Raw genomic sequence first — 26,468 nt, forward strand, 5'->3', positions numbered from 1 at the left:
GATATCCCCTGCAGCCTCACTGTAACTCACAGACTTATCACATCTGAAGTGCTCACGATCTGTGAAGATTATCCTGCCCAGTTCGTGAGGATCTTCAAGGTATTGCCCCTCATCTAAGGGCTTAACAAGGTATTACCATGTTAGGTCCCTACCTACGTCTTTATTTTTCAAGGACCAGATTTGTTGATAGCATTTATGGTTTACTTGCAGTTAGGAGGAAGTGGATCTGTTTGTTTCACTTTGCCAGTCTATACCAAACAGGGTAACGCACATTTCTCCTCTTCTTGTGAAGACTGTCTTAAAATTAAAAGCCAAGCTAAGAAGCCACTGTGGGAGGCTTGTTACCTTGCTCTTTGCAAGACAGCAGGCGAGCTCTATGCTTACATAGGGCCTTTGCCCCCTGCCAGTCAGCACAGCTTCATTCGGAGCCTCTCAAACCTCTATTATCCCCCTCCATCAGGAGCCAGGGCTCTTAGGTAATTCCTAAAGGAGCCAGACGCACCCAGACTGAATCAACCAGGCAGAAAGCCACCCCCAACAGCAATTTTGGCCAGACTAAACAAGCAACCTTTACTCTGGTGCTAAAGCCACCTTGCCTAGGCAGGGCTCAGCGTGCCTGTCTTATCTCAGGAGTGCACACAAAGTGTTGACAAGGCACCTTGACTTTCTAACCGGCAGTCAGCTACTAGCTTAGGAACACAGGAAAAAAGGAAAAAAAAAAGCAGCTTTGTGAAGAATATTTAAAAGGGGGGTTAAATAAGACTGTCTGGAACAGGAAAGCTATTTCAGCAGTCAAGGTGTTTTTCTTCTGGGAACTGAAGGACAGGGATAAGGAAGGACTAGCATTGAGCTAACAGGTGCCACCCCCAATCTGTTCTCATTTTGGGTACCAATCTGACCACCCATGCTAGCCCAGGCTTCCCTGGAGCTTCACCAATTCCAATTGATTTGGGGACTTTTTTTTCCACCCTCTCAAGTATAGAGCAGCTTCCTGACAAGTTGTCACCATGACATAGCTTTCCTGGTTTAGCCATGCTGCCTGCTAGTTTTCTCACTTAAAAATGGGATTAAAAGAAATAAAATGGCATCAAGAGCTCCAGCACTGGCCATCTGCTATCGATGATGGGACTGTTTGGAAGAGTGGGAAACTCCTAAGGGCAGCTCAGCCTGTTGAGACCAGGTCCAGCTCACAGACATGAGGACCAACTGCATGATGAGAGACCTCGCACAGAGGGTGTGAACTGCAGCAGTCTGCTGTCTGCCTACCACCTTCCACTTTCGCTGAGCTTCTGCTCAGATTTGGGTTTTTTCCTGAAGATAAACATCCCAGATAAGGTGTCAGATGAGTCTTCTCAGGAAGGACCATGGCTTCTCAGTAGTCACATACAGCTGAGTCACTTTGCTGTGGCTGGGACAGAAGGGGGCCTTCCTGGCCTAAACTTGATTTTTAGCCCCATTTTCTGGGAGGCACATGATCTGCATAGAGAAAGTGAGTAGGAAGAGCCCATCCTCCCTCAGGCTGGAAAACTGCAGCCAAGCAAGGGACTCTCCTGCAGCAAAACACATGACTCACTTTCCAGGGGCTGGCGTCCAGGAGCGCTGCCTCCCCTACCAACCAGTTGGACCAGGCTGGCACCAGAGCCCAGCTGGCTCCAGAAAGCCTGATGCTCGGTTTTGTCATGCCTACGGCACATAAATTCCTTCCACCATAGCCTCACCCTCTTCGCACCCAATTGTCTGCTTTGCATGAGCGCAGCGCACGTGAGGCATCTCTGTTTGGCAATCTCAGGAGGCCAGCCAGAGGCCCCTGCAGGCTCTGGTTTTGCAGCCTGCGACAGCCAGCTCTGTGGGATGAGCGCTTTCATTTAAAGAAAAAAAAAAAATTAAAATAAAGAAATAGAAGCATTTTTTGCAGCAGCCTGGCTTTTGGGCCATTTTGCATTTCCACTCAGACTGCAGCAAGCCATGGAAAGGAAGCAAAGCCAGCCACAAATTACAGCCTGGCAGCCTCGGGAAGAGCCTTGGACACATTTGAAGTTTGTTCCAGCCCAAGCAAGAGCAGCCTCCCTGTGACTCACCAAATGGTTTGGCTTGCGGGTCCCGGCTGGCCTAGAGACAGAGTCCCCACCACGCACCCCACTCCTCGCCACTAACAGGCTGCAGAGAAATAGCTCCCACTCTGATGTACATTTTGGAGCAGGAAGCAGAAGAGCATTTCCCGAATGGGAAGGCAACGCTGCAGGGACTGCATCCGAGGGCAAAGCCGCAGCTCGAGGACACCAGGAGTGGACAGGGGAGGTGGGACAGCAGCATGTCCCCCCTCCTCCCGGTACTGTTGCTCATCAGCCCCTATGCCAGGCTTGTTCAGCTCCCTAACACAGCAAAAAAAAAACCCTGACTCACAGAAGCAGATGGTTCTTTACTGGATTAGTGACCTGAATCAGCCCAGGGTGCAGAGCACCACACGATGGGCTGTGGGAGCGAGACAGCAGCAACCCTACACTGCTCCAGCCTCTCAGCCCTTCACATCAGCACAAACAGCCGCACTCTCTGCCCAGCCTGGCGACTGATCCAGCTTTAGGAGCGATCCGTTCCTCTCCCTGGGCAGTTTTTTGCCTGGATCCAGTTCGCTGTCTGAACGCTTGTGGCAGCGTGGGGTGAAAGCAGTTGAGGACCATCCCCTTTTGGCAGCTGCACCGCAGCAGAGCTCTCAATTAACACTGGCATGATCACAGGCCACACTCCTTCCCACATTCAGCTCAGCCATGACTTAATTATCAAAGGGGGTCACATCAAGTGCACTGGATTTTCCGAGCAAAGCATAACATAAAGCCTCCAATCACTGCAGCTAATTCTCATTTCAATATTTCCTTTGTCAGCTGTCACAAGTTTTACATTTTAGTTACAAGCTGCATTTTGTTTCAAGGTTTCCTCAGCATTTTAGGTATTACTTACTGGGATTAGACCCCTATTCCAAGGCAGCCCATATCCCAGGGCAACTGTTACTTCAAACCAAGTAGATCAACAACAAAGAGTCAGCAGCCATAAATGCTTTGCCCTCGTGAACCAGGATTTCTGACCAGCTCTAGCAAGACCTGGAACAACAACAGTCGCCAGAAAAGCAGATGATTCCTCCTAAATACAGAAGAATCAACAGTGCAGCATCACCTCATAAAGCCCATGCTTTAAAGGATACGCACAAAGATGCAGAATCCTGTTCTTGCTCTCATTGTGTCATCTTTTCAGGGTTGTAAGCAGCAAGAAAGCAGACAAAGCTCTGCCACAACCTTTGAAGGAGAAACAGCTTTCTTTCTATAAATGGAAAGGAGAATTAAGTCATATTTTTTTCTGAATCCTACTTCTCCCCCTTCCAAAAAAAACCCATTAGAAATATACATCTAGGTTACCCAGGAAGATAACAAAGGCAAATGAATAATGGATTTAAAAATATATATCAGAATCCCAAGAAAATAAAGTCTGACCAAGTAAAAGAGGAGGAGGATTTTAGGATACCTTTGGTCCACATTCATGCCACAACAGAGGAAAAAGCTCCCCAGCAGCCCCCAGGAAGCACTACCCCTTTTCTTTCCTAGCTTGTCTGGTAAAGATTCAAAGCAGATGACTCAGGCTGCTTACTGGGAGCTAAGATCCTCTCCAGTGAGAGGAGTAGGCTTGATACTTTTTAGGATTTCTGCAGTAAAAGAGAGGGATGAACAGAAGAATGCCCTTACCTATTCTTGCCTATCCCTGCTCTCCCTCTCTCAGTCACTTTGTGCTGTTGCATTGAAGCTCACCACTGTTTTCTAGAGCAGCTGGGTCTTTGCAGGCTCATCTATCCCACAGAAGAGCCACTTCCCAGAAGGTGCTTTTAGTGCATCACCTCTTTAAAAAAAAAAAAAAAAAAGAAAAAGAAAAATCCCAACCTTTTAAAAACCTTCCCAGCCCATTTCTAAGAGCTGGCCCCTCTCAAAGGGTGGCATTATGAAAGTAAGCAAGTATTTAGTTTGGCCCTTCAAAGTCTAAGGAGAAAATATCACCACACCCAGCCCTGGCTGACACTCCCTTGCACATACCCTGGCAGGCTGCTGGGGCATCAACAGGGTGGTGCTGGGGCATGCGACCGAAGACCACCGCTGTGTCAGCTTCCCAAAGGAGGTACTCGCAGGGAGTTTTGCACGCACCCCAGAGAGTAGGCTGCCAAGTAGGGCATGCATTTTCCAAAGCAAATATCAAAGAGCATGGCCAGGCCTTGCCGTTAACTTGGACAGGGATAGCGAGTGCACAGGTGGGGACCCCATGTGCGTGAGGTCTCACTTTCACTGTAATGTTTGGTGTGGAGTGGAGAATATCTTCCCTTCACAGAGCCCTTGGGCAGAGCAAGTGTTACTGCCACATGGCTCTGTCCTCAGGGAACAAAACTGAGCATTGCTCAGGTGTCACAGAGCAAAGTCTGATATTCCTCTTTTCCGTGCATTCACTCCAAGGTAAAAGGCAACATGTTCCCCATCCTCATCTTCCACCTTCTCCTCCTTTACCTGTCCATTGCCTTTGGGCTCATCTCAGCTCCCAACACAGGGCTGGCAGCCCAAACGCCACCACCTTGCTTTTAGCACTGCCAGCCAGAAATGGGCAAAACTTGCCTGCCAAAACCAAAAAGCTTTTACAAAATGTGGGGCTGAGTTCCTTTTATTTGCTTTCTGCTTTGCAGGTTTTCAAGGATTACACTTAGAAGCTCTAAGGGCTTTTTCAGCAGTGCAGACTATTTCAATCCAGCCCTTTCACAGCAGACGGAAAATCTGCTTTGACTCAGTTCAGCTCACACGGAAGTGATTAGATAATCACGGGACTCCAGGAGCCATGGCTTTAAGAAAAAGTACAAAGTATTATAGGCTTTGCAGAAAAAATAAGAGTTGGCAGGGGACAAAAAGCTACAAGGTCCCGTATAAGAAACCAGACTGAGAAGATAGCCATCCCTCAGACTTTCTTCATACAATTTCCCCTGCTGTTGAGACACTTGCTTTCTCTTCCCTCATTATCCAAAGCAAAAGGGAAGGCACTGAAGGGAACATATTATGTGGGGAAGAAGGTACAAAACAGAAGAGTTTGGACTGGAAATAAAAACCCAAGTAAGCTGTCCTCAAAAATTTGGGTGAGCAAATAGGGTGTTAGCTGGTACGTAGGGAAAGGAGTGGGAATAGATCGGGGAGATCGTCTAGTCCAAGATCTTAATAAGCAGCCCCAGAAGTCAGGCAGGGATCAAGTAGGGCTGCTGTTTGCCTGCACACCAGTCGCTGTACTGTTGCAAAGTCTGCAATCCCTTTTCTAGGTCACAAACTCAGGAGGCATCAGGCAGCACCTCTTCACATGTGATCTCGCCTCAGCTGCGCGCTCACAGTCGAGGACATTTAAGCCAGGCAGTGGATTTCAGTGAAGTTTGCAACAGCAGCTAACCACTGGCCAAAACTGGCACAAGTTGGGATTAATCAAAGTCACAAGAACACAGTGGGGGAAGTGGTGAGTCCAGCTACTGTGGCTTTCACTGCAGGGTCTTTCATCATCCTACAGTCACCAGTGGCATGCCACCCACACCCAGAGTCGTGGGCATCTGAATAGTTGCCCTCTTGTACAAAAGGCTGAAAATACAGTCAGAGACTTAATCTCCCTCTTCCATTGTCCTAGCTAAGTCTGGGGTTTAAATGGTTGGGAGCAAGTTGCCCACTGCAGTGTTCATCCCTTGCTTGCTCCAAGTCTGACAGAGAGATCCCACGTCAAACTTCCTGAGCCTCTTTTACTGGTTCTTCACTTTCCAGTTTCATAGAGCAAAAGCATGTTTCACGCCAGGAGAGAAAGCCAGCTGGATTGCAGCACAAGTAGGGCAGACAGCTACAATTCAACACCTTTGGATTTCACAGGAGAATTCAGCAGCACCTTTCCCTGCTAGCAACCTCCCCCTCTGTGTCCTTCCCACCATTCACCAAACAGCAGCTGGGGAAACATTTGAGCATCTCCTCAAAACAGCAAATGTAGGGCGATAGAGATATTTTATAGATTCCATGGGCAGTGCTGTGACTAATGAAGTATCACCAGCCCGCAGCCCAGTTTTCCATGACAATCACGATTTCCATGATTATCACCCAATGTGTGTCTTTGAGACTTGCTCTGCATCTCTTCCCAGAACTGAACTGGTTCAATAAAGGCTTATTTTAACCCTCAATTTGTAAATCACAGACCTGAGAAAAGTCAGCACCACCACACAAGATCAGCTAGACCCAGGAAATAGCTAGATCAAAACTCACCTTTCTGCTGAGCTGTGTTTGCTATGGTGAACGTCAGAGAAGAAACAATACTCCTCTTATCCTTCCCTAGGGAAGGGCAGAGAGGCATAGGAGTTAGCTCTCAACCCTGGGCACTGTCATCCAGCCAGCTGCAGAACAAAAGCATGGCTGAGCCCATAGAAAAGAAAAAAATGCAAGAAACCAGTCTGTAAAGAACAGCAAATGTCATTCCTGGCTTAACACACTGGGTCAAATCCACCATTTGTGGAAGGACAGAGAGAACAACTGACCCAGAACATCTCAGGAGCCTGCCACTAACCTGATGAAAAAGAATCTCCCCCATTTCCCACTCCCTTCACTAGGCCACCCTGCAGCTGCCCTTTAAAACTTATCCAACAGCTGCTTCCCCTCAGGTTGTAATTTTTTTTTTGTTCAGCAGCAGCTGATCTCTCTCTGTGCTCCTTTAGTTGGACAAGGTTCAGAGCCATGTTCTGCCCTTGCTAACAGGTCTGCAAATGAGAGTTAATTAACCCTGAGAGATTTGGAAACTGTTTTTCCATAAAAATGAGGATTATCAGGTTTGAGCTGCTCCTATTTCACAGGGAAGCTTAGAAAGCAGACAAGTTTTGCTCTTACTTGGTTTTCCTGATGCTGCCTGGGGCAATCAGAAGACATGTGGAATTTATAGTGATTTCTAGCAAAAGAGTCTGCGTTTCTCCATAATCTTCCCCTAGCTTGCTCTGAACAGCAGGTCAAATTGTTCTCTTGCTGCACTCTAAGACCATCATGGTGTGGTGGTTCATCCTACAGGTGTCCACACAAAGCAGGTGATGTCCAAGATGGATCTGGTCCTTCTCTCTCTCTGAGACCTTTGGGTTTTACACCAGGAGGGTCCTGCCCTGTGTCACACACCATCTCTCGTTCCACAACGCGCCCTTCAAATGAGACCCACCACATCCAGAGCTGCCAAGGTGGAGAAAAGCATGTCTCATCCTTGCAGGCTGCCAGGATGCAACAGTGCCATTTGCTAGAGGTGGATCTTCCAGAGGTCCAGCTACAGGGCTTGGCTGGCCCTAGGGACATCCCAGTGAAGTTCCCTGGCTTCTGGGCAGATACTGGTTCTCTGTTCTTTATCTGCTCTGGTGGTTTTGTTTCAGCTTCTTCGTTGGAAAGGCCCTTCCCCCTTGTAAGCAAGGCTTCAAAGGTCCTGGTACCCTTATTGTGGGTTAAGTAGCAAGGATTTGCTTATCACCAAGCCAGACAAGGTTTCCAGGCAGAGGTGTTATATTCCTTTTGCAAGCAGACCAACAAGGCTACAGCATGACTACTAGGGGATCATCAGAAGCCACCATCTGCCCTTCTGCAAACAGTGGCTGAGGTCCGGGAAGATTTAAAACACACTCCCCCAAAAAACTGGCAGTCAAGAAAGCTAGTAGCAGTCATGCGCAACAGTGAGCTCCGATCCTTCAGCCAGTGGCTGAGGTCCGGGAAGATTTAAAACACACTCCCCCAAAAAACTGGCAGTCAAGAAAGCTAGTAGCAGTCATGCGCAACAGTGAGCTCCGATCCTTCAGCCAGTGGCTGGGGAATCTCAAACCTGAAAGGTGTTTCAGAATAGGATGAATGTATGTCTGTCCAGACAGGGCTAAATCAGGTTTCTGTGGGTCCACAGTGATGTTCAGAGTGAAAGCATGTGTCTGAACTGATGCTGGGAGGGGCTGCCCTGCTGTCTCTTGCACTGTGGCCATGGGGTCCTGCCACTTCCCTGTCTAGGGACAGACTGACCCTGAGGACATCTGATCAGCTCTTGATCCAACTAGAAACTCACCCTGCAAGGAAAAGCAATAAAAGATAAGTTTTCAGGCTCACGTTGCTGCAAGTGACACAAAGGAAGGGAGAGGGAACATGTGCCAGCCACGTAAGGGTGGATTTAAGCACATCACAAAATTGCAGGGCAACAGAAAAGATGAGATACAAATAACACTTTAGGGTAAGGAAATAAGCTGCATCAATAAACCTCACTGATGAGAGCATTCAGCTGGAGAACCCTCTTCCAGCCTAAGGTTTCTTGAAGGTTTCATCAACATTTGGGAAAGTTTTGATAAAACCACACGGTCTCACAAATGTCTCGACGCCAAGGGTTTGGCTAAGATATTAATAAGTCACTGTAGCCAGAATTTATTTTCATACTCTTAAGACCATCTCATGATGTTGTCGGTGAGGAGCAGAAGAGGACACCCTGCAGCAGAAAGCATCCCTGGCACACACTTTGGTGTGTGCCTGTGCCCCTGTATTACACCACCAATGGGAGTTTTAAGAGGAGTTAGCAACTAACCCACCACACGGCAAAGCTAAATCTTCTATTTTTATAGCACAGGCTTCAGAGAAGCACAGAGAAAGCTTGGTGCAACCTTGCAAATCCCATTGCAAACACCTGCTCTGCTGTGGAAACTTCCCAAGCAAAACCCAGCTGGCAACATGGCTGAATAGTCCAGCACATTATGGGTGCTGAGCACCCAAAACCCTGAGTCACCCCTGGGGTTTTCTTGGTGCGGAGTACTTCTCAATAAAAGGTGGTTCTCACTTCCTTGTTTGAGAGGGGAGAAAATGGGACAAGTCATGGTTTTGCAGACATTTCCTCTCCCGCTAAGGCTCAGAGTGGGTAACTGGTGCTGTTTAGCTCCTTTTCGTAGGGGTTTCTCTTTATACGCAGGCCAGTTGGAAAGAAAAGCCCGCTGTCAGTCTGGGTCAGTCTCCCAGCCATGAACGTCAAGCAAAAGGAGTGTTATTTGGTTGATCCTAAATAGAGTTCCCTGCCTTGAATGGTGTGTTGGGAGAGTGGGGTGCCTAGACAGGGAGTTCTCCCCATTTGTAGAGAGCAAGGAGACCTGGATTTTACCCAGCTGAGGATGCTGCTGACCTTACTAAGATGCTGACAGGCACCTGATAGCATTTTTTTCACCACGGTGCAGCTCCAAAGCCAATAGCACTGGTACAAACACATTTGCAGTCTGCATGTGATCCCCCCTCTCTTCTCACTCGCCTTTTTTATCTGTACCAGAGACTTAAAAAGCCAAACCAGAAAGCACAAGGCTTCCCACTCACCTGGGAGAGCAGCAGACTGGCCTTGCTGGCTGTCCCCAGGATGGGGACATGAGAGGCATTTTCTACTGGTGTTACTATTTTAAGATTTACCAGCCTCTCTTCTCATGAGACATCCCCCTGGCTCAGGTGGTCTCATCATGTCAAAGTGAATCTTTGCATTGCAGGTTTGGAAAGTGTTTGCGATGATTAAAAATAAACTAACTTCTTTATTTTGCCCTCAGCAGTTTTAGAGAAACAGAATTGAAAAAGGAACAGAAAATGCAGAGTGAGCTTATTTGAAGATCTTGCAGAGGTTGCGTGTGGGGGCTGCAGGAGGCAGCGAGGGAGGGATGTGCAGAGGTCAGTCAAAAGCACGTCGGCTGTGAACACTGAGTTTCCCACCAAGTTCCCACCCTAATTATGTCCGCTTGTTTTAAACATACCTGCTGGGGGAGGGAAAAAAACATCAACTGAAAATCTCTCCGGGGATCTCAGATAATGAGATTGGCTGGGGCTGTACAAGCCAGTTTGCCTACAGAGGCCAGCTAGGAAAGCAGCCACGAAAAAGCAGCCATCACCACAGCTACTGGATAGAAACTGGCCAAGTATCAGTTCACCGTGGACAGCAGCGACTCCTTCCTCAGGTCACTTGCTGAGCAGAGGGTGGCCTGAATAGCCGCCCATGGGAAAGCGCCGTCATGCCGGACGGCGAGCTCGGTGCTGCTGTTTCCCTTGCAGAGACCTTGGCCTGCTGCCCCTGCAGCAAATAATTAGTTTCTTTAATGGACCCAGGCCCAGATGTTGTTAATGAGTCAGGCCTAGCCTCCAGCAAACGCTCCTGGTTTATGGATCACCCTTTCCACACTCTTTGCTGGCTGTCATCTCCCCCAGACCCTGGGTCCTGTCAGCGGGGCTGCTGTTTGGGCTTGCTGTCCTCTTCTACTTTCCAGGCACTTGGCTTTTTCTTCTTTGATGGCAATGCAGGCAGCACCTTTCCCTCAAAAGCTGACGTACCAGGGCTGTACATCGTGGTGTTGGGTCCATCGCTCTGGTCTGAAACACCCCCTCTGGGGGGGCTCTGCCAGCAAGGAGAGGCATTAAAATTAAGAGAGGAGAGAGGCTCCTGGTGGCAGCAGAGATGCCAAGAGAAGAACAGGCATTGCGGGAGGAAGGCAAGGGTTGGGCAGGGAGCAGGCAGGAGCTGCAGGCTTTTAGCTTAATCCAAAAAAGAGAGGTGGAAGGAGGAACTGAAAAAGCAGATGTGGGTTCTCACCGCGCTCACTTTCCCCCTCCAGCTTGCAGGACCCGGGCGGGCACACTACCTCTCCACACACGGCGGCAGCCAGGACGTGCTGCCGAGGTGGGGCTCGGCTCCTTGGGAGAGGAACCACCACCCCCCCAAACCAAAGCCGGCGCTGAGGCAGCACCCTCTCCCAGTAAGGGCAACGGCTGGCAAACTGGGCACCAGTTTGCAAAGGAACAGGCGACGGGGGGGTGGTTCGGCGTGCGGCCGCCAGGTGGCGCCAAAAGCCCTCCGCGGGCAGCGCGCAGCGGTTAATGGCAGCCCGGTTGTCTGAACGATGGTGTTAAAGCACTTAATTTCAAAGTTCGGCTTCTTTATAGTCTTTAGCATGGGACCTATGAGCGGCTGAGAGGGTGAAACACACCGATTATGGTTACATGGGGAGAGATATCCCCATAGGTGGGCTTCGTTATTGAAAGGCCATTAAAAAAAAAAAAAAAAAGAGCTGGGAAAGTTTCAGCTAATAGTTCTGCATTCTGGTACGCAGGCTAGCCTTGGCAGAGAAGATGAAAACACCCTTGTGAAGTTTACGTGGGAAGGTCATCCGAGAGGAAAAGTCCAAAGACAGGTGGTTCGCTGATTGAAAATGGCACCTGGCCCTTGGAAGAAAAACAGGATTTTCCCATTGATGATCACAGGCAGTGAGTCATCAGAGCTGTCGTTAAAGCACCTGAGGGTGCTTTTCTTGAGAAGGTCAGGTATAGGTTATAGGTAGGCACGCTGCGCTCAGCTGGAAAACTGGGCTCTTCTGCTCAAGCAGGGCATGGCCTGCTTTTCCCTCAGGGCACAGGTAGCCTTAGTGCTCTGGGATGACTGTACATGCACCCACACACCCACTGCTCCCAGCTCTGCACCCTGGCGCTGAGACAAACCTCCCTCTTCAGAGGTGGATCTTGGCTGGCCAGGTCAGGCTCTGCACTAGGACCTATGCTGCAAGTTTTAGTTCAGTGTGAGCATCCATGTGGCTTCAGGTTCCCCATCCCTTTTGCTAGAGGAACTATGGGGCTAGAGGAAACAGAGAGCTTCTTCTGACATGGGTCCCGGTTCCCTAGGCCAGCTCGTAGCCACAGGATGTCCTCAGCCCAGCCCCAGCCAGGAGCAGGTCCCATCAGCAGCTGCCCCGCTGTCGCGGGGAGGATGGTGAAATCCTGCCATTTGCAGATGCCTGTGCAGTCCTGTCCTCTGAAACCACTGCACCCAAGTTCCTTTGGCCTCTGGAGAATATCGTTTCCCGGGCTGCATTTGCAAAAGGACCTCATGCAAAAGGAAATCAGGGTGTTTGCAACTCTCATTTTGCAGCTGGCAGGTCATCCCCCTGTCGCACACCATTGCCTCTCCGAGGCACATGCCAAAAAGCAGCTCATTGCGGTGTGGGCACCTGACCATGAAAAGCAGAAGGAAGACTCCCAACAGGTTTCCAGCTTTCTGGGAAGTAAGAAATAAATCTGAAATGAGTCCCTGCAGATTCAGCCTTGAAATGAAGCGAGGGCACCTTCTCCATCTCATAACCTCGGACAACAGGCCTCCTTCCACTGTCTCTCGTTTCCAAGCCACGTCATGACCTCCTGGGAAATAAAATCCTGAAGTGCCTCCAGGGGAAGCAGCAAAGTGGAGGAGAACCAGGTTTCCCTTGCACCGCAGTTTCCAGACCATTTCCAGTGCCCCATCACCACGTCCTGCCGCCAGATGCCACTGGACGGTGCTTGAAGGGACGTGGGGACAGACTTTGGTGACACCTAACCCGCAAGCAGATGCTACACTGGCTTTATCAGAGCAAAGTCCAATGGAGGCTTTTTTAAATCGGAGCCCAGCCTGGGCACCACCACATCATCAGCTTGGACCAAGGGCAGAAAATGAAAGTCAGATGCCTTTATTCCCTGAAAACCCAGAGCATCCTCGTTGCTATAGCAACACGTCCCCCTTTTCTTGCTCCTGATGTCATTCTGGGGACCACTCCCCTGCCTCCTCCCGCACAGCAGGTGTGTGCGCGCGTGTGTATGTGTGTACACACGTGTGTGCAACACAGGGAGCGAGAACAGTCTCTGTTATCCCTGGGGAAAGAGGAGCAGGTGACAAAGGGAATGTGATCCCACAGCTAGCGAAGGGCGGAGGAAACACAACTCCCTGCCTCTCCCATCACCTCTCTTGGCAATTTGTGGAGAGGAGAAGGCACGTTGTTCCTCCCTGTGCCAGCTTTACTTATTGATGAAGCGGGAAGGCGATCTCCATCCAGAGCTCCGCATGTGCGTGCAGAACAGGCAGGGAGAGCACCCCGGGCTCGGGTGGGTGGGCTCCAGCCCAGGCTGTGCCCCACATGACAGCTGTGTGGGCAAGGGTCCCTCCTCTGCTCTTACCACCCACCATCCCCCCGGGACCCCTGCAAAAGCATCCTACAAAGGCAGCGACACTCCGCTAGCATGGGTGTCCCACTCTCCACCAGCCTCTCCATGCCCTCATCTCAAAATTATTTACATATTAGGGATGTATTTTTACCAAGATCTTCTCTGCCCACAAAATCCGAGGCAGAATTCCCTATTTCAATTGAAATAACAAGCGAGGAGCTTTAAAATGCTTTGCCATGTTTCAGAACCCCACGCAACTCCTGCAGTGTGCGGCCAGCCAGACTTATCCGCTCGTTTTGACGTGATTAACCTGACAGCCTACACAGGCCTGATCCTGCAAGCCCTGGTTTTGCCTCATTTGGGCAGAGTTTGTGAGACGCTGCCCTTCACCCCGGCTCCATCGGTGACTCTGCGGGAGCCAGAGCCACAGCAGGAGTGTACCAGAGTTACCGTGCCCATCTGCAGCTGGATCACCAAGTTACTGGCTGCGGGATGCCCACTAAAACCAGAAAAAGCAGAAAGATGTATGGACAGATGGAGGCTATACCCTAAACATCACACCCAGGCTTTCCTGTCTTGATGTTTGCATACAGACTGTGCCACTAGCCCCACGCACTTCCAAGCAACACCGGGCAGGTCCACAACATCACCGCGTTAATATACATTGCTACATATATAAGAATACGCGCATGTATACATTTGCACAAATCCACTGTTGCTGCGAGCACGGTGCTGGCACTCTGCGCTTAAACCCATACACGTTACCTTCGTTAATAGGAATCCACTAACAAGCTGTGCAGGTCATCGCACATGAATGCCAAGAAAACCTGCATTTTTGCCTGTGCCACATGCATAGCAGAAAAACTATGCCAGGAATGTGAAAGAGGGCTGAAACTTTTTATTGGGACTAGTTTTTCGGATCTCTTTCTGCCTGCAAAGCCAGATGTCTTTCAGCTCCTCGGTGTCTAACGTTACAGGGCTCTGAGGGAGCTGTATGAATTCCTGCACATAAGCCAGAATAGCCGTTTCTATACGGTTTAATGCTCCGGACCCTAAGCCTGCCCTGTGGGGACGGTGACAGCCAGTGTCCCCCAAAGCTCCCGGTCTGCTCCCAGTAAGATGCTCTCACTCCTTGCCCTCCCAGGGCATACAGGCTCATGCTCACCAGCACAGCACACCACGCTAAATGGCCATCGCCTGGGGCAAATCCACCCACAGCTCCTGTAAGGGGAGAAAAACGGAGTTTGGTAATTTGGGGAGAAAGGTGCCGACCCTGGAGCCAGTTTTGGCTGGGGATAAGGAGAAGGAGCCTTCCCACGCCTGCGAGGTTGTCACGGAGATGACGGAGCCAGGTTCCTCACACAGTGGGAAGGCGAGAGCTGGGACAGGAGAGGTTCGGAGTGGATATAAGGAGAAACATTTTCCCCAGGAGGACAGCCCAGCAGCGAGCACGCTGCCTGGAGAGGTTGTGCTGGCTCCATCCTTGGAGGTTTGCAGGATAAAGCCCTGATCACCCTGGTGTGACCCCGCTTTGGGCAGAAGCCTGGACAGGAACCTGCGGCCCGAATCGCCCCGCGGGAGGGGACTCACCTTGGCCACGGTGGGACACTTTCGCGGGGTGTCTGTGCTCTCCTAGCCCCCCATTTCCCCCCCCGCCCCGCTCCCAGCTCCCGGAGGGACCCTTGCCAGCCCGGGGCCAGCCCTGGGCTGGGGCCGGCAACTCCCGATTTCCAACCGCCACATGTCGGGCAGGCAGCGGGCAGGCTGTCCCGGGGACCCTGCCCGGCTCCGCCCCGGGACCCGCGTCCAAGCGCCGGGCCCTCTCCCCCCCCTCGCCGCCGCCCCGGGAGGGAGGAAGGAAGGAAGGAAAGAGGGAGGGAAGAGGGGAGGGAGGGAGGGAAGGAGGGAGGGAGGATGACAGCGCCGTGAAGAAAAGCAGGGGACCCGCTGCCCTCCCTCCTCCCGCACGGCAGGACCAGGCGAGCTCGCCCCGCGGAGCCGCCGCAGCCGCCGGGTAGGTGCGACGGGGACCGGGGACCGATGGGGCTGAAGCCGGAGAGTAAGCTGGGGGGGGGGGGGGGGTGTGACCGGGACCGGAGCGTAAGCGGGGGGGGGGGGGGGGGACCGGGAGCGATGGGCAGCGGTAGCCCCGGGAGCGGGAACCCCGGGGCGAAGGGGGACGATGGCGGGGCGGGGGTCCGGCCTTTCTCTCCCGGCTCCGAGGGCACTTGCGGGAAGTTGGGCTGTGCGAGGAGGGGCCGCCGCCCCGATCCCCCCCCCCCCCCCTCCCCAGGACCCCGACCCCGGGCAGGGGGAACGGGGCCGGGCCCGGGGCGACCGGGCCCCGGGGGAGGCCGGGGGCTCGGCGGCCGCATCCCCCCGCGGGGGCGGCCCCGGCTCCTTTGTGCTCTCTCCGGCCTCGGCCGTTCCTTTGTCTCCGTGCGGGGCCCCCCGCCGCCCGCTCCCGTAGCGGGGCAGAGCCGGCGATGTCTTCCCGCTGGCCCGGGCAGCCGGATTCCCAGCGCCCTGCCTTGGGAGAAGAAAGTCCTCTGGACATACCGCCCGCCCGAGCAGCTCGCTCCGTTGCTTTCTTTCGGGGGAAAAAGAAAGAAAGAGAAAAAAAAAAAAAAAAAGTGGGGAAAAAAAAATAAACTAAATAAGGGCGAGCTCTTCAGCTGCAACGCTGAGCTTCCATCCGGAGTGAAGCGTGTCTGGGCCGAGAAAAGGAGACTTTCTCACAACCATCCCGGAGTTGCATCATCCGGCCTGTCAGCCCCTACCAGGGAGGACTGGAAAGTTGTCCTCACCCTTTCCCCTCCTGCCCCAGGGCCGCTGGGGCACCCTGGTCCTCGGCAGGCTCCTGGCCACCAGGAACCAGCGGCTTTTCTGCTGGTGCTGGGGCACCGGCACCCTAACGGCCCCAGGCACCCAGACGGGACTTGGCTGGCATGGGGTTACCTTGGGGGGGGAAAGGGCCGCCCCAGGCAGAGTCCCCGCTCAGCACCTGAGGGGATTTCGGCAGCTGCTCCCAGCCACATTCTGGGGAGCTGATTGCACCCCATGGCCTTTGGACCACAGGACCCGAGCCTGGCTTCGGTCCCCAGGGGAAAGTGTCTCCTTTTCCACAGTCAATGATTTATGACACCACGCCAAGACAGGGATTTAACTCCACGATTTTCCCACATCTACCGAGTTGCTTCAGTGCAGGACTCCTTTTCACATCCCTGGACTCCCTGTGCTGTCAGGACCTGGGCACATTCTGCTTTCTCCCAAAAGCAACAGGGATTCACTATTCCTCCAGTGAACATCTCTTGCCACCAGTCCCTCCCAGAGGTCCCTGGAGGGCTACAGATGCCTGTCTCGGGGTGAAAGGGGAGCAGAGCGGGGCACAGAGTGAGTGGTGTCCCTGGTTTTTGGCGTGGGTTTGCCAGAGGAGCTTCCAGGCTAGCGTGGAGCAGTGGGGAGAAGGAGCACAGGACGGTGGGAGGGACCGTGGGCTCTGCGCCCCAGAGAAAGGGCTCATTGAAGCAGGGACGGGCATTTGCGGTTCCCAGCGCGGCCGGGGGGCGACGGCACGCACAGCGGCTGGCATTGTGCTGCCGGCGCCAAGCAAACGGGGCTGGGCGGTCCTCTCACCCATCTTGGTGGTCTGCTCTCCGGATCCCCTTGTTGCCTGGCAGGTTGGCGCGTTTGGTCACGCACCTTTGCTGCAGGTGGTGCTGCAAAACTCACCCCACCAGCATCCGTGGTGTCCAGCAAGTTGGTTCCAAGGTTATAGGCTTGTTAGCTAGCTCAGCTGGTCCTCGCTGGCTCCTGGTCCGGATGAATCCAGGGCAACGCAGCCCAGCACGCCTGCAGATGTGCAATTTTACCCCCGTGCTCGGCACTGATGTCTCTGAAGTCCTGTCACATTCACCAGGGGCTCAGGCGGCAGCTTTCTCTGTTGGGTCAGGAGAAAACACCTTTCTTTGGACACCGCCCAAGGTGAGGGAGAGCAAAGACCGCTCCGTCCTGGCCACGAAGCCTGGGCTGGTCCTATCACTAGCATTACTGTGCCTGACACCAGCCTCTAAATCCCTTCTGGGCAGTGATTTTTAGGCCACAAGGAGCAAGGACAGCTCATGTAAGTCATCCCAGAGCTCTGCGTGCCTCCTCGAGGGGGATAATAAATAGCGGACAGAAGATAACCTCGCACACCTGGAGTTTGAGAGCACATACAATGAAAAACAAATTGTTTAAGTGGTGCTTGTTTGTACCAACGCCCACTGCTGCTGCTCCTGAGCATAATCGCTGGTCTCTGCCCTCACCTGCATGTGTCAGCTCCTGGGGTGGCTTTGCCCTGGGTGCCCAGTTAAGAGGAGAGCAGAGGACCAAGCCAAGGCAGGTTGAAGGACTGAGGGGCAGAGCGAGGAAGGGAATGGAGAGGAAAAACAAGCGTGGCCCCTGCATTAACTTGAGGGACCGAACTTGTGGAGGAGCAAACCCTTGGCCGTGTACCGGGATGGCTGCCCAAGCCAGGGGGACAGTTCTTCTGCCCTTCCCATCCTCCCTGAGGGACACAGCCCCTGCTCATGCCCAGGTTTCTGTGCTGCAGTGGGATGGGTTGGGGCTGCCGCAGGCACCGGTGCTCTGTCCCTGCCCGAACCAGAAGAACTTTGCATTCCCGACTTTCTCCTCCGATGGGCAGTTTTCAGGCTTCAATTTGACGAGTCTCGGGGCTATTCTGGACAACTTTATAAACATCGTAGGAGGTGACTTTTTTTTTCCTTTTCCCTTTTTTAGCTTGAATACACATGGTTTTAAGCAAAAAATACCTGCCCAGGCAGCCTCCTTAACTGCGCCAGGGGGCAAACCGAAGCGGTGCTGCGCTTGTGCCATGCCTTGGAGAAAAGCCAGGGGCAGGATCAAAATTGCTGGGAGATGAAAGCAAAGTGGGAAGCGTCAGTGGCACGTTTCCCAAAGCCAGCCTCGGGAGGAAGTGGGGAGCGGAAATAGTTGATAGAGTAAATACAGAGAGAGCTCAGGGTGGTTTTTTGTTGGTTTTTTTTTTTTTTTTCCCCCAGGTTGCAGACAAAGAGCAGTGGGGAGAGCAGATAAGGGCCCCTGTGCCTTTACTCTTTGTTGTTCTTCTCCTGTGTTTTGCTGGCTCACGTTGCCGCTGTTAATCTGATGAATCAAAGCATTGCGGAGGGAATTACTCCGGGGGCAGCGAGCTCAGCCGCAGGTCCCCACAGGCTCCTTCCTCCCAGGAGCCGGGCAGGGATGCATGGGGGCAGACGGGGGTGGGGGGCTGGATGGCCAGAAGGATCTCAGGCAGGGAGGGAGCTTGCAAGTAGGTGCTTTGCTGCCGTTCCTTGTCCAGAGCTCATTTGTTGCCTGTTGAGTCACCGGAGGAAAATGTGACTTCATCCAGTCACACCTCCAGCTAGCTTCCCCCGCCAGCCCGCAGGCATCTTTTCTTTCCTGGATCCCACCCAGTAGGTGTTCAGGGCAGCTGGAGGAGGGGGATGAGAGCCCTAAGGCTTTGTGAAAGACCCTCCCTTTCCCAAAACTGAGCCAAAAACCCCAGTTCCACTCTCCCAGGCAGGCAGCGCCGCGAAACACCCTGCGGAAGGACAAGAGCATCCCTTCCCTCCTTCCTTTCACCACGGAGCCTTGCCATCCTTGCTCTGGGGCTATGCTGCTTTTCTCACCCCACCTACAACACCGGTGGGAGCATCCATCCCATGAATTGACTTGCTGCGGCAGACTTGAATGGTTTGGCATCTCTGTAATTGTCTGAGTCCTTCCTTCTTGCTGTGGCAGGGTTGAGTTAACTTGCTAGTAGTGGCGGATATCCACCCGAGCAGTTTTGTATGGGAACAAAACCCCCACCACCACCCAAACGAAAAAGCCGCTTTGCTGGCTTTGACTTAGCTGGGAAACCTGCAAAGCCTTTTACCATCTCACCAGTGGGAATTGTAGCCATCCCTGCTGAAATGAAAAGCATTTCCAGCCTGATGGATAGGAAAAAGCAGGGAGCAGCGCTGGGGGAGTTCCCCCAAGCCACGTGTGCCGCCTTCTGGGGTGTCTCAGTTTAGCGCTCATGGAAATTATTCCGTCTTGCTTTGAGATGTGCAGCGTAAGAGGAGACCGTTGGCTGGCCGCTGCCTGCCGGCTCCGGAGATGATGTCCGTCCGTCTGCTCACACTGCCGGGCGCGCATCCCCTGGGAGCGGATGCTGCTGGAGCATCCCCGGGGCGGTAGCAGCATCCCGGCGGCTCTCCTCGCACCTCCGACCCGGCAGAGCCCCGGCGGGCGGCCGGAGGGGAACGTGCGGGGCGCACAGAGCCCCTCTGTTCCCACTCACAAAGGGACGCTTGTGGCTTGCTCGCTGCCCCGGCCGGGCTGCGCCTCGCGGGCCCCAGCGAGGAAGAGCTTTAGGATGCCAAGCAGGCCCCAGCCAGCCTCGCCGGGTCACCCCGCGTGTCCCCCAGCCCCATGGCTCAGCTCTGCAAGGAACCCTACGCCTGTCGCTGCCGCCCTGCGGGTCCCAGGCAGGAGATTTGCAGCCGGCTGTTTATTTAAGGAATTATGTCTGCCCCGGGGCCTGTGAATCAGGGGTTTTGCCAGCGCTGCTGGAAATGGGTCTCCGTATCATCCCCGCAAGTAATTCCTGGTCTGTGGCTCATTTGTGGTCGGTTGGCTGGGGGCATGAGAGGGGGAAAACCCCGGGCTGGCTTTCCCAGGGATTTTGTCTGAGCAAGCGGTTGATGCCATCCTGCCGCTGCGTGCGTGCTCTGGGCAGCGAGGCAATGGTCCCCTGCACTGGGGAGGCGAGGGCAGGGATGCAGACCACCGCCGCTGCTCCCCGGGATGCCGCAAACCCAAAAGTCCTTTGCAGCGGCAAAGCCAGCAGCTCTGCCGGGCGCCGAGAGACGTGGCCACACGCCGAGGGCTTTGTATATTTTATTTCTTCTCTCGGTTGCTCAAATACTCCGACAAGTCCTGTCGTCACAGGGGCACCGCCGACAAGGGGGGACTCGGGGGACGGCGCGGCAAAGGCCACCTGCCCCGGCTGCTGGCCTGTCCCCGAGGAGCGGCGTGCTGACAAACTAAACTAACAGGGCTGTTAAACACACACACATACGTGTGCGGGGGGGATGCCGGTGCCACTGGCGGCAGGGGGAAGGGGGGAGCCGGGGAGCCGCTGCGGAAGAGCTTGGGAGCCGCCGGGGATCTCCAGGATCCCTGTGTCCCACCGAAGCCCCGGTTTCCTGGGTGCGTAAGTGCGGGTGTCTCTTTTTAGCAGCTTTTGCTGGGAAGGAGATGGCTCAAAGCCAAGCCCCGAGAACCGAGTGGTTTGCTCAAGCTGGGAAACTCCTGGCCCTCCCGCAGAGAAGGCTGGGGACCGAGCGGGCTGGGATGCTGCCCTGGCCGTGGGGCGCATCCCTCTCCTCCTGCCCACGCTCCCTCCTTCCCAGCGGGAGGGGCATACAGTGAGCGACACCAAAAAAAATGCACATTTTGGCCGCGGACGGCGTTGAGGAGGTTTGGGCGTGACGCAATGCCTGGCAGGGCTTTCCTGCTCCACACCCTGCCGAATGCCATGGGTACCGCGGCTCAGCCGGGGCATCTCCCCTCCGGCAAACCTCAGGGGCCCCCCCAAAGGACGGGGCTCTGCTGGGCTCCCTCGCCTTCACCCCTGAAAGCAGGGGTGCGACAGGCTGCTGGGGTCACGCTGGCAGGAGCCAAACCAAAGCTAAATAGACTTTCCCTGAGTCACCGAAAGTCTGGCCAAGAAAGCAGGACAAGCAAACGGCATCACCCACGTGGCCAGCTGGATGCCGGGCGTGCGAACCAGCGGCCAGGTAGCAGGCACCGGCAAGCCCTACGCGTGTAAATTTGCACACACGACACGTGCTGGGGACCTGCCCCGGAGTCCCAAACGGCGGCTTTGACCCCCAAAATCTCTACCACGTCCCAGTTGGGATGTGGGTTTTGTGCAACTCAGAGCAGCTCCTATCATCACCCCCATTTCGTCGGCCCCAGGAGGAGGAGGAGGGCTGCGGCGGGGAGGACGCCGAGTCTCCCAGTGGGTTTTGCATCCTGCACCGAGCAGCTGCACCGTCGTTTGTTTTTTTTTTTTTTCTTTTCGGAAAAAGCCCCCAGGAGCATTTTACACCCCGAGTGGGTGGGACCGGCGGCAGCAGCAACATTTTCTGGCCCACCATGGTTCCTGGAAACCCTCTGGCTTTCATTTTCGCGGCTGAGCAGCCGCCGCTGCCGTGCCACAGGAAGGCGGAAGCCACGCGGCCCCACGCTGGGGCCCTACGGCAGAGCCTGCGACCCTCCCCGAAAGTAGCTCTTTCCAGAGGCTGGGAGCCACGATGCCCAGCGGATCGGGATGAGGAGCTGCTCTCGCACTCGGGGGGGGGCCCTCGCTGCCCGCAGCAGGTTTTTGGCCAGCGGGGAGCAAGCAGCTGTCGGGGCGGCGGGGATTGGGTTTCAGGGCTGGCAGGGGCAGCCAGCAGAGGCGCGGGAAGGGGTCCTGTCGGGGAGATGTATTTCGGGAAGGAGGAGGAGCAGCCGATGGGGGCTTTGGGCAGCTGCTCCTCGCGGGCGGGATGGGAGCGGTAGGAAGGAGCTCCCCCCCTTTTTACTGCTTTTGTCGAGACCTCGTTGGTCATCCCTTGTGGGAAGGGTCAGCCTCTGACTTCTGCCCACTCCCCCCTGCCCGCAGAGAGCCACCACCGCGCTGACCCTCCTTCTCCCCGCAGGCAGGGCCACCCTGGCCAGGGCCAGCAGAGCAGACGATGCCGGGCGGCTAGTCCAGGACACCTCCCCGGCCGGTGGGAGGGACGCGTGTGCATCCCCCCCATGGAGATCCGACGCGCTTTGCCCCAGGATTTCCGGGAGCTGCTGCACTGCCTGAAGATGAGGAGCAAGTACGCCGTCCTGCTGGTCTTCGTCGTCGGCCTCGTCATCATCGAAAAGGAGAACAATTTCATCTCCAGGTAGGGAGTGGGTACCTAGGTCACCTCATGCTTTTAATCCTTTCTCTCCCCCACACCCCCAGCTCCTGTGCAGCGGGACCCCCCCCCAACACACCCCGCTAGGACGCGGGGGTGGTCCCGCTCCCCTCCAGGCTGGACCGGGTCTCCCCACAGGGTGTCGGACAAGCTGAAGCAGTCCCCGCAGGCGCTGGCGGAGGCCAACGGCACGGAAGCCAGCCCGGCGCTGGCCGAGAACGGCTCGCTGGCCTCGCTGCAAGAGCTGGACGCCGCCTTCTCCCAGCTGAGGTCCCACCTGCGCAACGTCACCCTGCAGCTGGTGGGCGACGGGGACCCCAGGCCGCGGCGGCACGTCTTGCTGATGGCCACCACCCGCACCGGCTCCTCCTTCGTGGGAGAGTTCTTCAACCAGCAAGGCAGCATCTTCTACCTCTTTGAGCCCCTCTGGCACATCGAGAGGACGGTGACCTTCGAGCCAGGGGGAGCTAACGCGGTGGGCTCGGCCCTGGTCTACCGGGACGTCCTCAAGCAGCTCCTCCTTTGCGACCTCTACATCTTGGAGAGCTTCATCTTGCCGGCGCCCGAGGACCATCTGACGCCCTTCATGTTTCGGCGGGGCTCGAGCCGCTCGCTCTGCGAGGAGCCTGTCTGCACGCCCAGCGCCAAGAAGGTCTTCGAGAAGTACCACTGCAAGAACCGCCGCTGCGGCCCCCTCAACATCACCCTGGCCGCCGAGGCGTGCCAGCGCAAGCAGCACGTGGCCCTGAAGACGGTGCGCATCCGGCAGCTGGAGTTCCTGCAGCCGCTGGTGGAGGACCCTCGCCTGGACGTGCGCATCATCCAGCTGGTGCGGGACCCCCGGGCCGTCCTGGCCTCCCGCATGGTGGCCTTCTCCGGCAAGTACGAGACCTGGAAGAAGTGGGCATCCGAAGGGGAGGCTCCCCTCCGCGAGGAGGAGGTGCAGCGGCTGCGGGGCAACTGCGAGAGCATCCGTCTGTCAGCCGAGCTGGGGCTGCGGCGGCCGGGCTGGCTGCGGGGTCGTTACATGCTGGTCCGCTACGAGGACGTGGCGCAGGCGCCCTTACAGAAGGCAGAGGAGATGTACAGCTTCGCCGGGCTCCCCCTCACCCCCCAGGTGAAGGAGTGGATCGGCAAAAACACGCAGGCGCCCCGCGACGGCAGCGGCGTCTACTCCACCCGTAAAAACTCCTCTGAGCAGTTTGAGAAGTGGCGGTTCAGCATCCCCTTCAAGCTGGCGCAGGTGGTGCAGGATGCCTGCGCCCCGGCCATGCGCCTTTTCGGCTACAAGCTGGCCAGCAGTCCCGCCGCGCTGGCTAACCGCTCCTTCAGCCTGCTGGAGGAGGCACAGCCCTCCTGGGTCACGTAACGGCGGCGGGAGGGGGGAACGGACGGCGGCGGGGGGGGAATGAGGGGCTGTGGCCGTGCTCCCGGCTGGCCCGGAGGAGACCCGGGGGTCCCTGCTCCCGGAGATGCTCCTCGCCGCTGCCGAGTGGAAATTGGCAGCCTCGGGAGCCGGAGCATCCTGCCAGAGCTGACCCCGGGGTCCCGCAGAGCCTGAATTACACAATTTCCTCCGGGAATGGGGAAATCGCAAGGTTGAGGGGCAGTGGGGAAAAGCGGGGGGGGGGTTCGGCACCGGGGCCACCTCCCCAGCTTGGGGGCTGTGCCGAGGAAGAGGAGGGCGAGGGCGAGCAGAGGGCGACAGGACCGAGCACCTCTGCGTTGCCACCCCCCCCCCCCCCCCCCCCCCCAGCTAGGATGAGGCAAGGACAAGACCTCTGTGGTGCCAGCAAGGACCCGTACCCCAGTGGCCTTACTGGTTTAGTGCCTTCATACACCAGCACAGACTGGGAACTGCCCCAGAGGCATGCTGGGGCAGGAGTCGCCCGCAGAGCCCTTGGAGCACTTGGGCTGCAATGAAATGAGATGACTTTGTAGTTTGGTCCTCTTCAAAGTTGGTTTGGGGTTTGTTTTTTTTCCTTTTTTCCTGGGTATTTGCATACCAGGGTCACCAGGCAAATTTATTTATTTATTACGTGAAAAAGAGGGGGAGGCAGGTCAAGGGGCTAAGCCCAAAAATCAGAGCAACACAACGTACCGCAAAGAAACAGAGAGACACCCAGAGCCGAGGTGGCGGAGGTCAGATTTTGGCCGGAGACCACCACGTGCCCTACCACACGATCCCGGGAGAGCCCCCGGGGACCGACAGGCTATAACCCCCCCAGACCCCCAGCAGAGCGCGGCCGGTACCGGGACTGCCCCCGCCTCAGGCGGGAGCGACTGCGAAACGCGGCGCCTGCTGGAAGACGGTCGGACTTATTTAATTAAAAACAAAAATGCAACAGCACGGAGTCCAAAACATCTCCTGTCTCCTTGGTATTGGTGTGCATCCCCCACCCGGGGGGGAACCCCAGAAATACTCGCCAGCGGCACTGGTGGGTGACCGATACCTGGTAGAGGCACGGGGAGTTTTGGGGTGTTTGCCACATGCAGACGTTCACCCAGCAATAGCCTGGCGCTGAGCTGCCCCCTCCAATTCACATTTAATGAATTAAAACACCTATTTTTAGCCCGCTTTGCAGCACGTCCTTTTACTCCCCGTGTATTTTGAGTTACGGCAGCCACCCAAGGGAGAAGCCAGGCATTTCGGTGGAGGGTAGGGGTTGTCTCTGCCTAAGACTTGCTGGGGAGCTGAGGGATCCCCGAGGGGTCCCCGCTACCCCCCAGGTGAGGCCAGCAGCCCCACGTCACCTCTCCCCAGCCAGAGCTGTCGGCCAAAAGCAAAAATAAATAAGTAAAATCAGGCGGCGGCTGGCCGCAGCTGGGCTCCCTTTCTGCCGGCGGAGGGCGGCTGGGAGGAACGCGCCTGGGCCCCGGCGACGAGCCGCGGCTGGGGCGAGCTCACAAAAGCCGTGTTTTTGACCCAAGAGGGAGAACAGAGGCGGCATTGAGGAGCACGGGGCCGGCCGGCGGGGAGCAGCCACGCCGGAGCCCTGGGCGGCCGCCTGCTCCCACCGGCTAGGGAGGTTTTCCGAGCGTGGCCGCCTTGCTCGCCGGGGAGCATCTGGCCTCGAGGTGTGAATTCAGCGTGCTCGACGCCGGCCGGCTGGGGAGAGGGTGCAAAAGTGGGGTTTTCTTTGCATTGAGCAGCGGCGGGTGATACGCTCATCGCTTGCAGGCGATGGAGAGCCGTCAACCCCCTCCCTGTCTCGCACGCAGCTCTCGGCATCACTGGATTTGCCGAGTGAATTGGGTTTTGTTTGGAGGCTTCCCGCCGGGAAAGCGGCGGGGTCGCCGAGGTCGGCTGGATACCCCGCGGCTGCGCGCTGGGAAAAGCCCACGGAGCTCGGCCAGTGCGAGAGGGAACACGGCTGGACCCAGGGCAACGGTTCCAGGCAAATGCCTCTCCTGTGCTTCTGCAAAAGCACCCGTTAGTTTGGCTTTTGCAAAGCAAATAAAGTTTAACTTAATTGTTGCTTTGCAAAGCAGCATGAGGGGTAAATAGCTGGTCAACTGCCAGAGCCGGGAATGGGATGTCGGAAGGATGGCCCAGCATTCCCCTCCCATCCCACTGTGCACGGAGAAGCCTTGGGTTTGGGCAAAGCAAGGTTTAGGGCGCAAGGACAGACAAATAAAGGAAAATACAAAGCAAGCGGTGAGGGAAGGGGGAACCGGGCTGAGCTGAGGCCAGAGGGGATGACGACAACCACCCATTCTCACCTGCGCTGCCTGCACGGCCTCAGCCCTGGCTGGCTCCAGCCTGTCATTTCTAGCTAAGCACAAGCATTTCTTCCTGGACGCCCTCCAGCTTCCCGTCAAAAATGTCATAGGACAGAAAGAAAAAGCGCCCCGGAGCCATGCAGATTTCTGTAGGGGCTAATTGCTCTCATTAAACCCACGCAGCCGTGACTCCAACCCGGTGCCAGATGCATTGGGAAGCCACGAGGGACACGCGGCTCCTTTCGAGACCAAAGCAGCCAAATTCACCCTGCGCCAACTGGGGGGAGGTTTGTCCCCCCAAGAGAGGCACCTCCTGCCTACCCTGCTCCGGCCGCTGCCAGGCCTTGCCCCAGTCCTTCCCTGTAGGAGGAAAGGCACAGATTTGGGAGAAAAAGCACACATTGGGAAAGCCGCAGCAAGAGGCAATGCCTTAGAGCAAGGACGTACCTGCATTCAGCTGGGCCACGCAGGATGCCCACAGCAGGGGCCACAAGAGATGCAGCCTCACCTTTGCTCCATCCACACCAATGCCAAAAAAACCCCATCCTCTTTTCAAGGGATTCAAGCTTTCAGAAATAAAACAGCTCCTGAAAGGACCAGGCTTGCCTTAAAACAAGCAAACAAAAGAAAAAAACCCCTCACTTCCCCATCCCAGGGCGGCTCCCACCCCTTCTGTAACCTGCCCTGTGCAGGTCAGTGCCTGCAGCTGTGCTGCCCCCAGGCTCACCTG

General features: G+C 55.5%; 1 protein-coding gene across 2 annotated transcripts; it reads left to right on the forward strand.

Moving 5' to 3' along the window:
- Positions 1–14,893: 14,893 nt before the first annotated feature.
- On the forward strand, positions 14,894–24,366 carry CHST3 (carbohydrate sulfotransferase 3). Of its 2 annotated transcripts, none has more exons than XM_030029580.2 (3): positions 14,894–15,018; positions 21,764–22,000; positions 22,154–24,366. In XM_030029580.2, the coding sequence occupies exons 2-3, from the start codon at positions 21,864–21,866 to the stop codon at positions 23,382–23,384; spliced, it is 1,368 nt and encodes a 455-aa protein (XP_029885440.1). In that variant the 5' UTR covers positions 14,894–15,018; positions 21,764–21,863; the 3' UTR covers positions 23,385–24,366. The 2 variants fall into 2 exon arrangements, with proteins under 2 accessions (XP_029885440.1, XP_029885439.1); XM_030029579.2 differs by lacking the exon at positions 14,894–15,018 and adding an exon at positions 21,132–21,440.
- The last annotated feature ends 2,102 nt before the right edge of the window (positions 24,367–26,468 follow it).

Source organism: Aquila chrysaetos, chromosome 11 (assembly GCF_900496995.4).
Source record: "Aquila chrysaetos chrysaetos chromosome 11, bAquChr1.4, whole genome shotgun sequence".
Taxonomy (NCBI): Eukaryota; Metazoa; Chordata; class Aves; order Accipitriformes; family Accipitridae; genus Aquila; species Aquila chrysaetos.

Excerpts from the sequence above, each read along its gene's own strand:
- CHST3 (XM_030029579.2), top strand. The coding sequence starts at position 21,391 with ATGAGGAGCTGCTCTCGCACTCGGGGGGGGGCCCTCGCTGCCCGCAGC. Across the intron at positions 21,441-21,763 it reads GCCCTCGCTGCCCGCAGCAG|GCAGGGCCACCCTGGCCAGG; the intron begins GTTTTTGGCCAG and ends TTCTCCCCGCAG. Across the intron at positions 22,001-22,153 it reads GAGAACAATTTCATCTCCAG|GGTGTCGGACAAGCTGAAGC; the intron begins GTAGGGAGTGGG and ends GTCTCCCCACAG.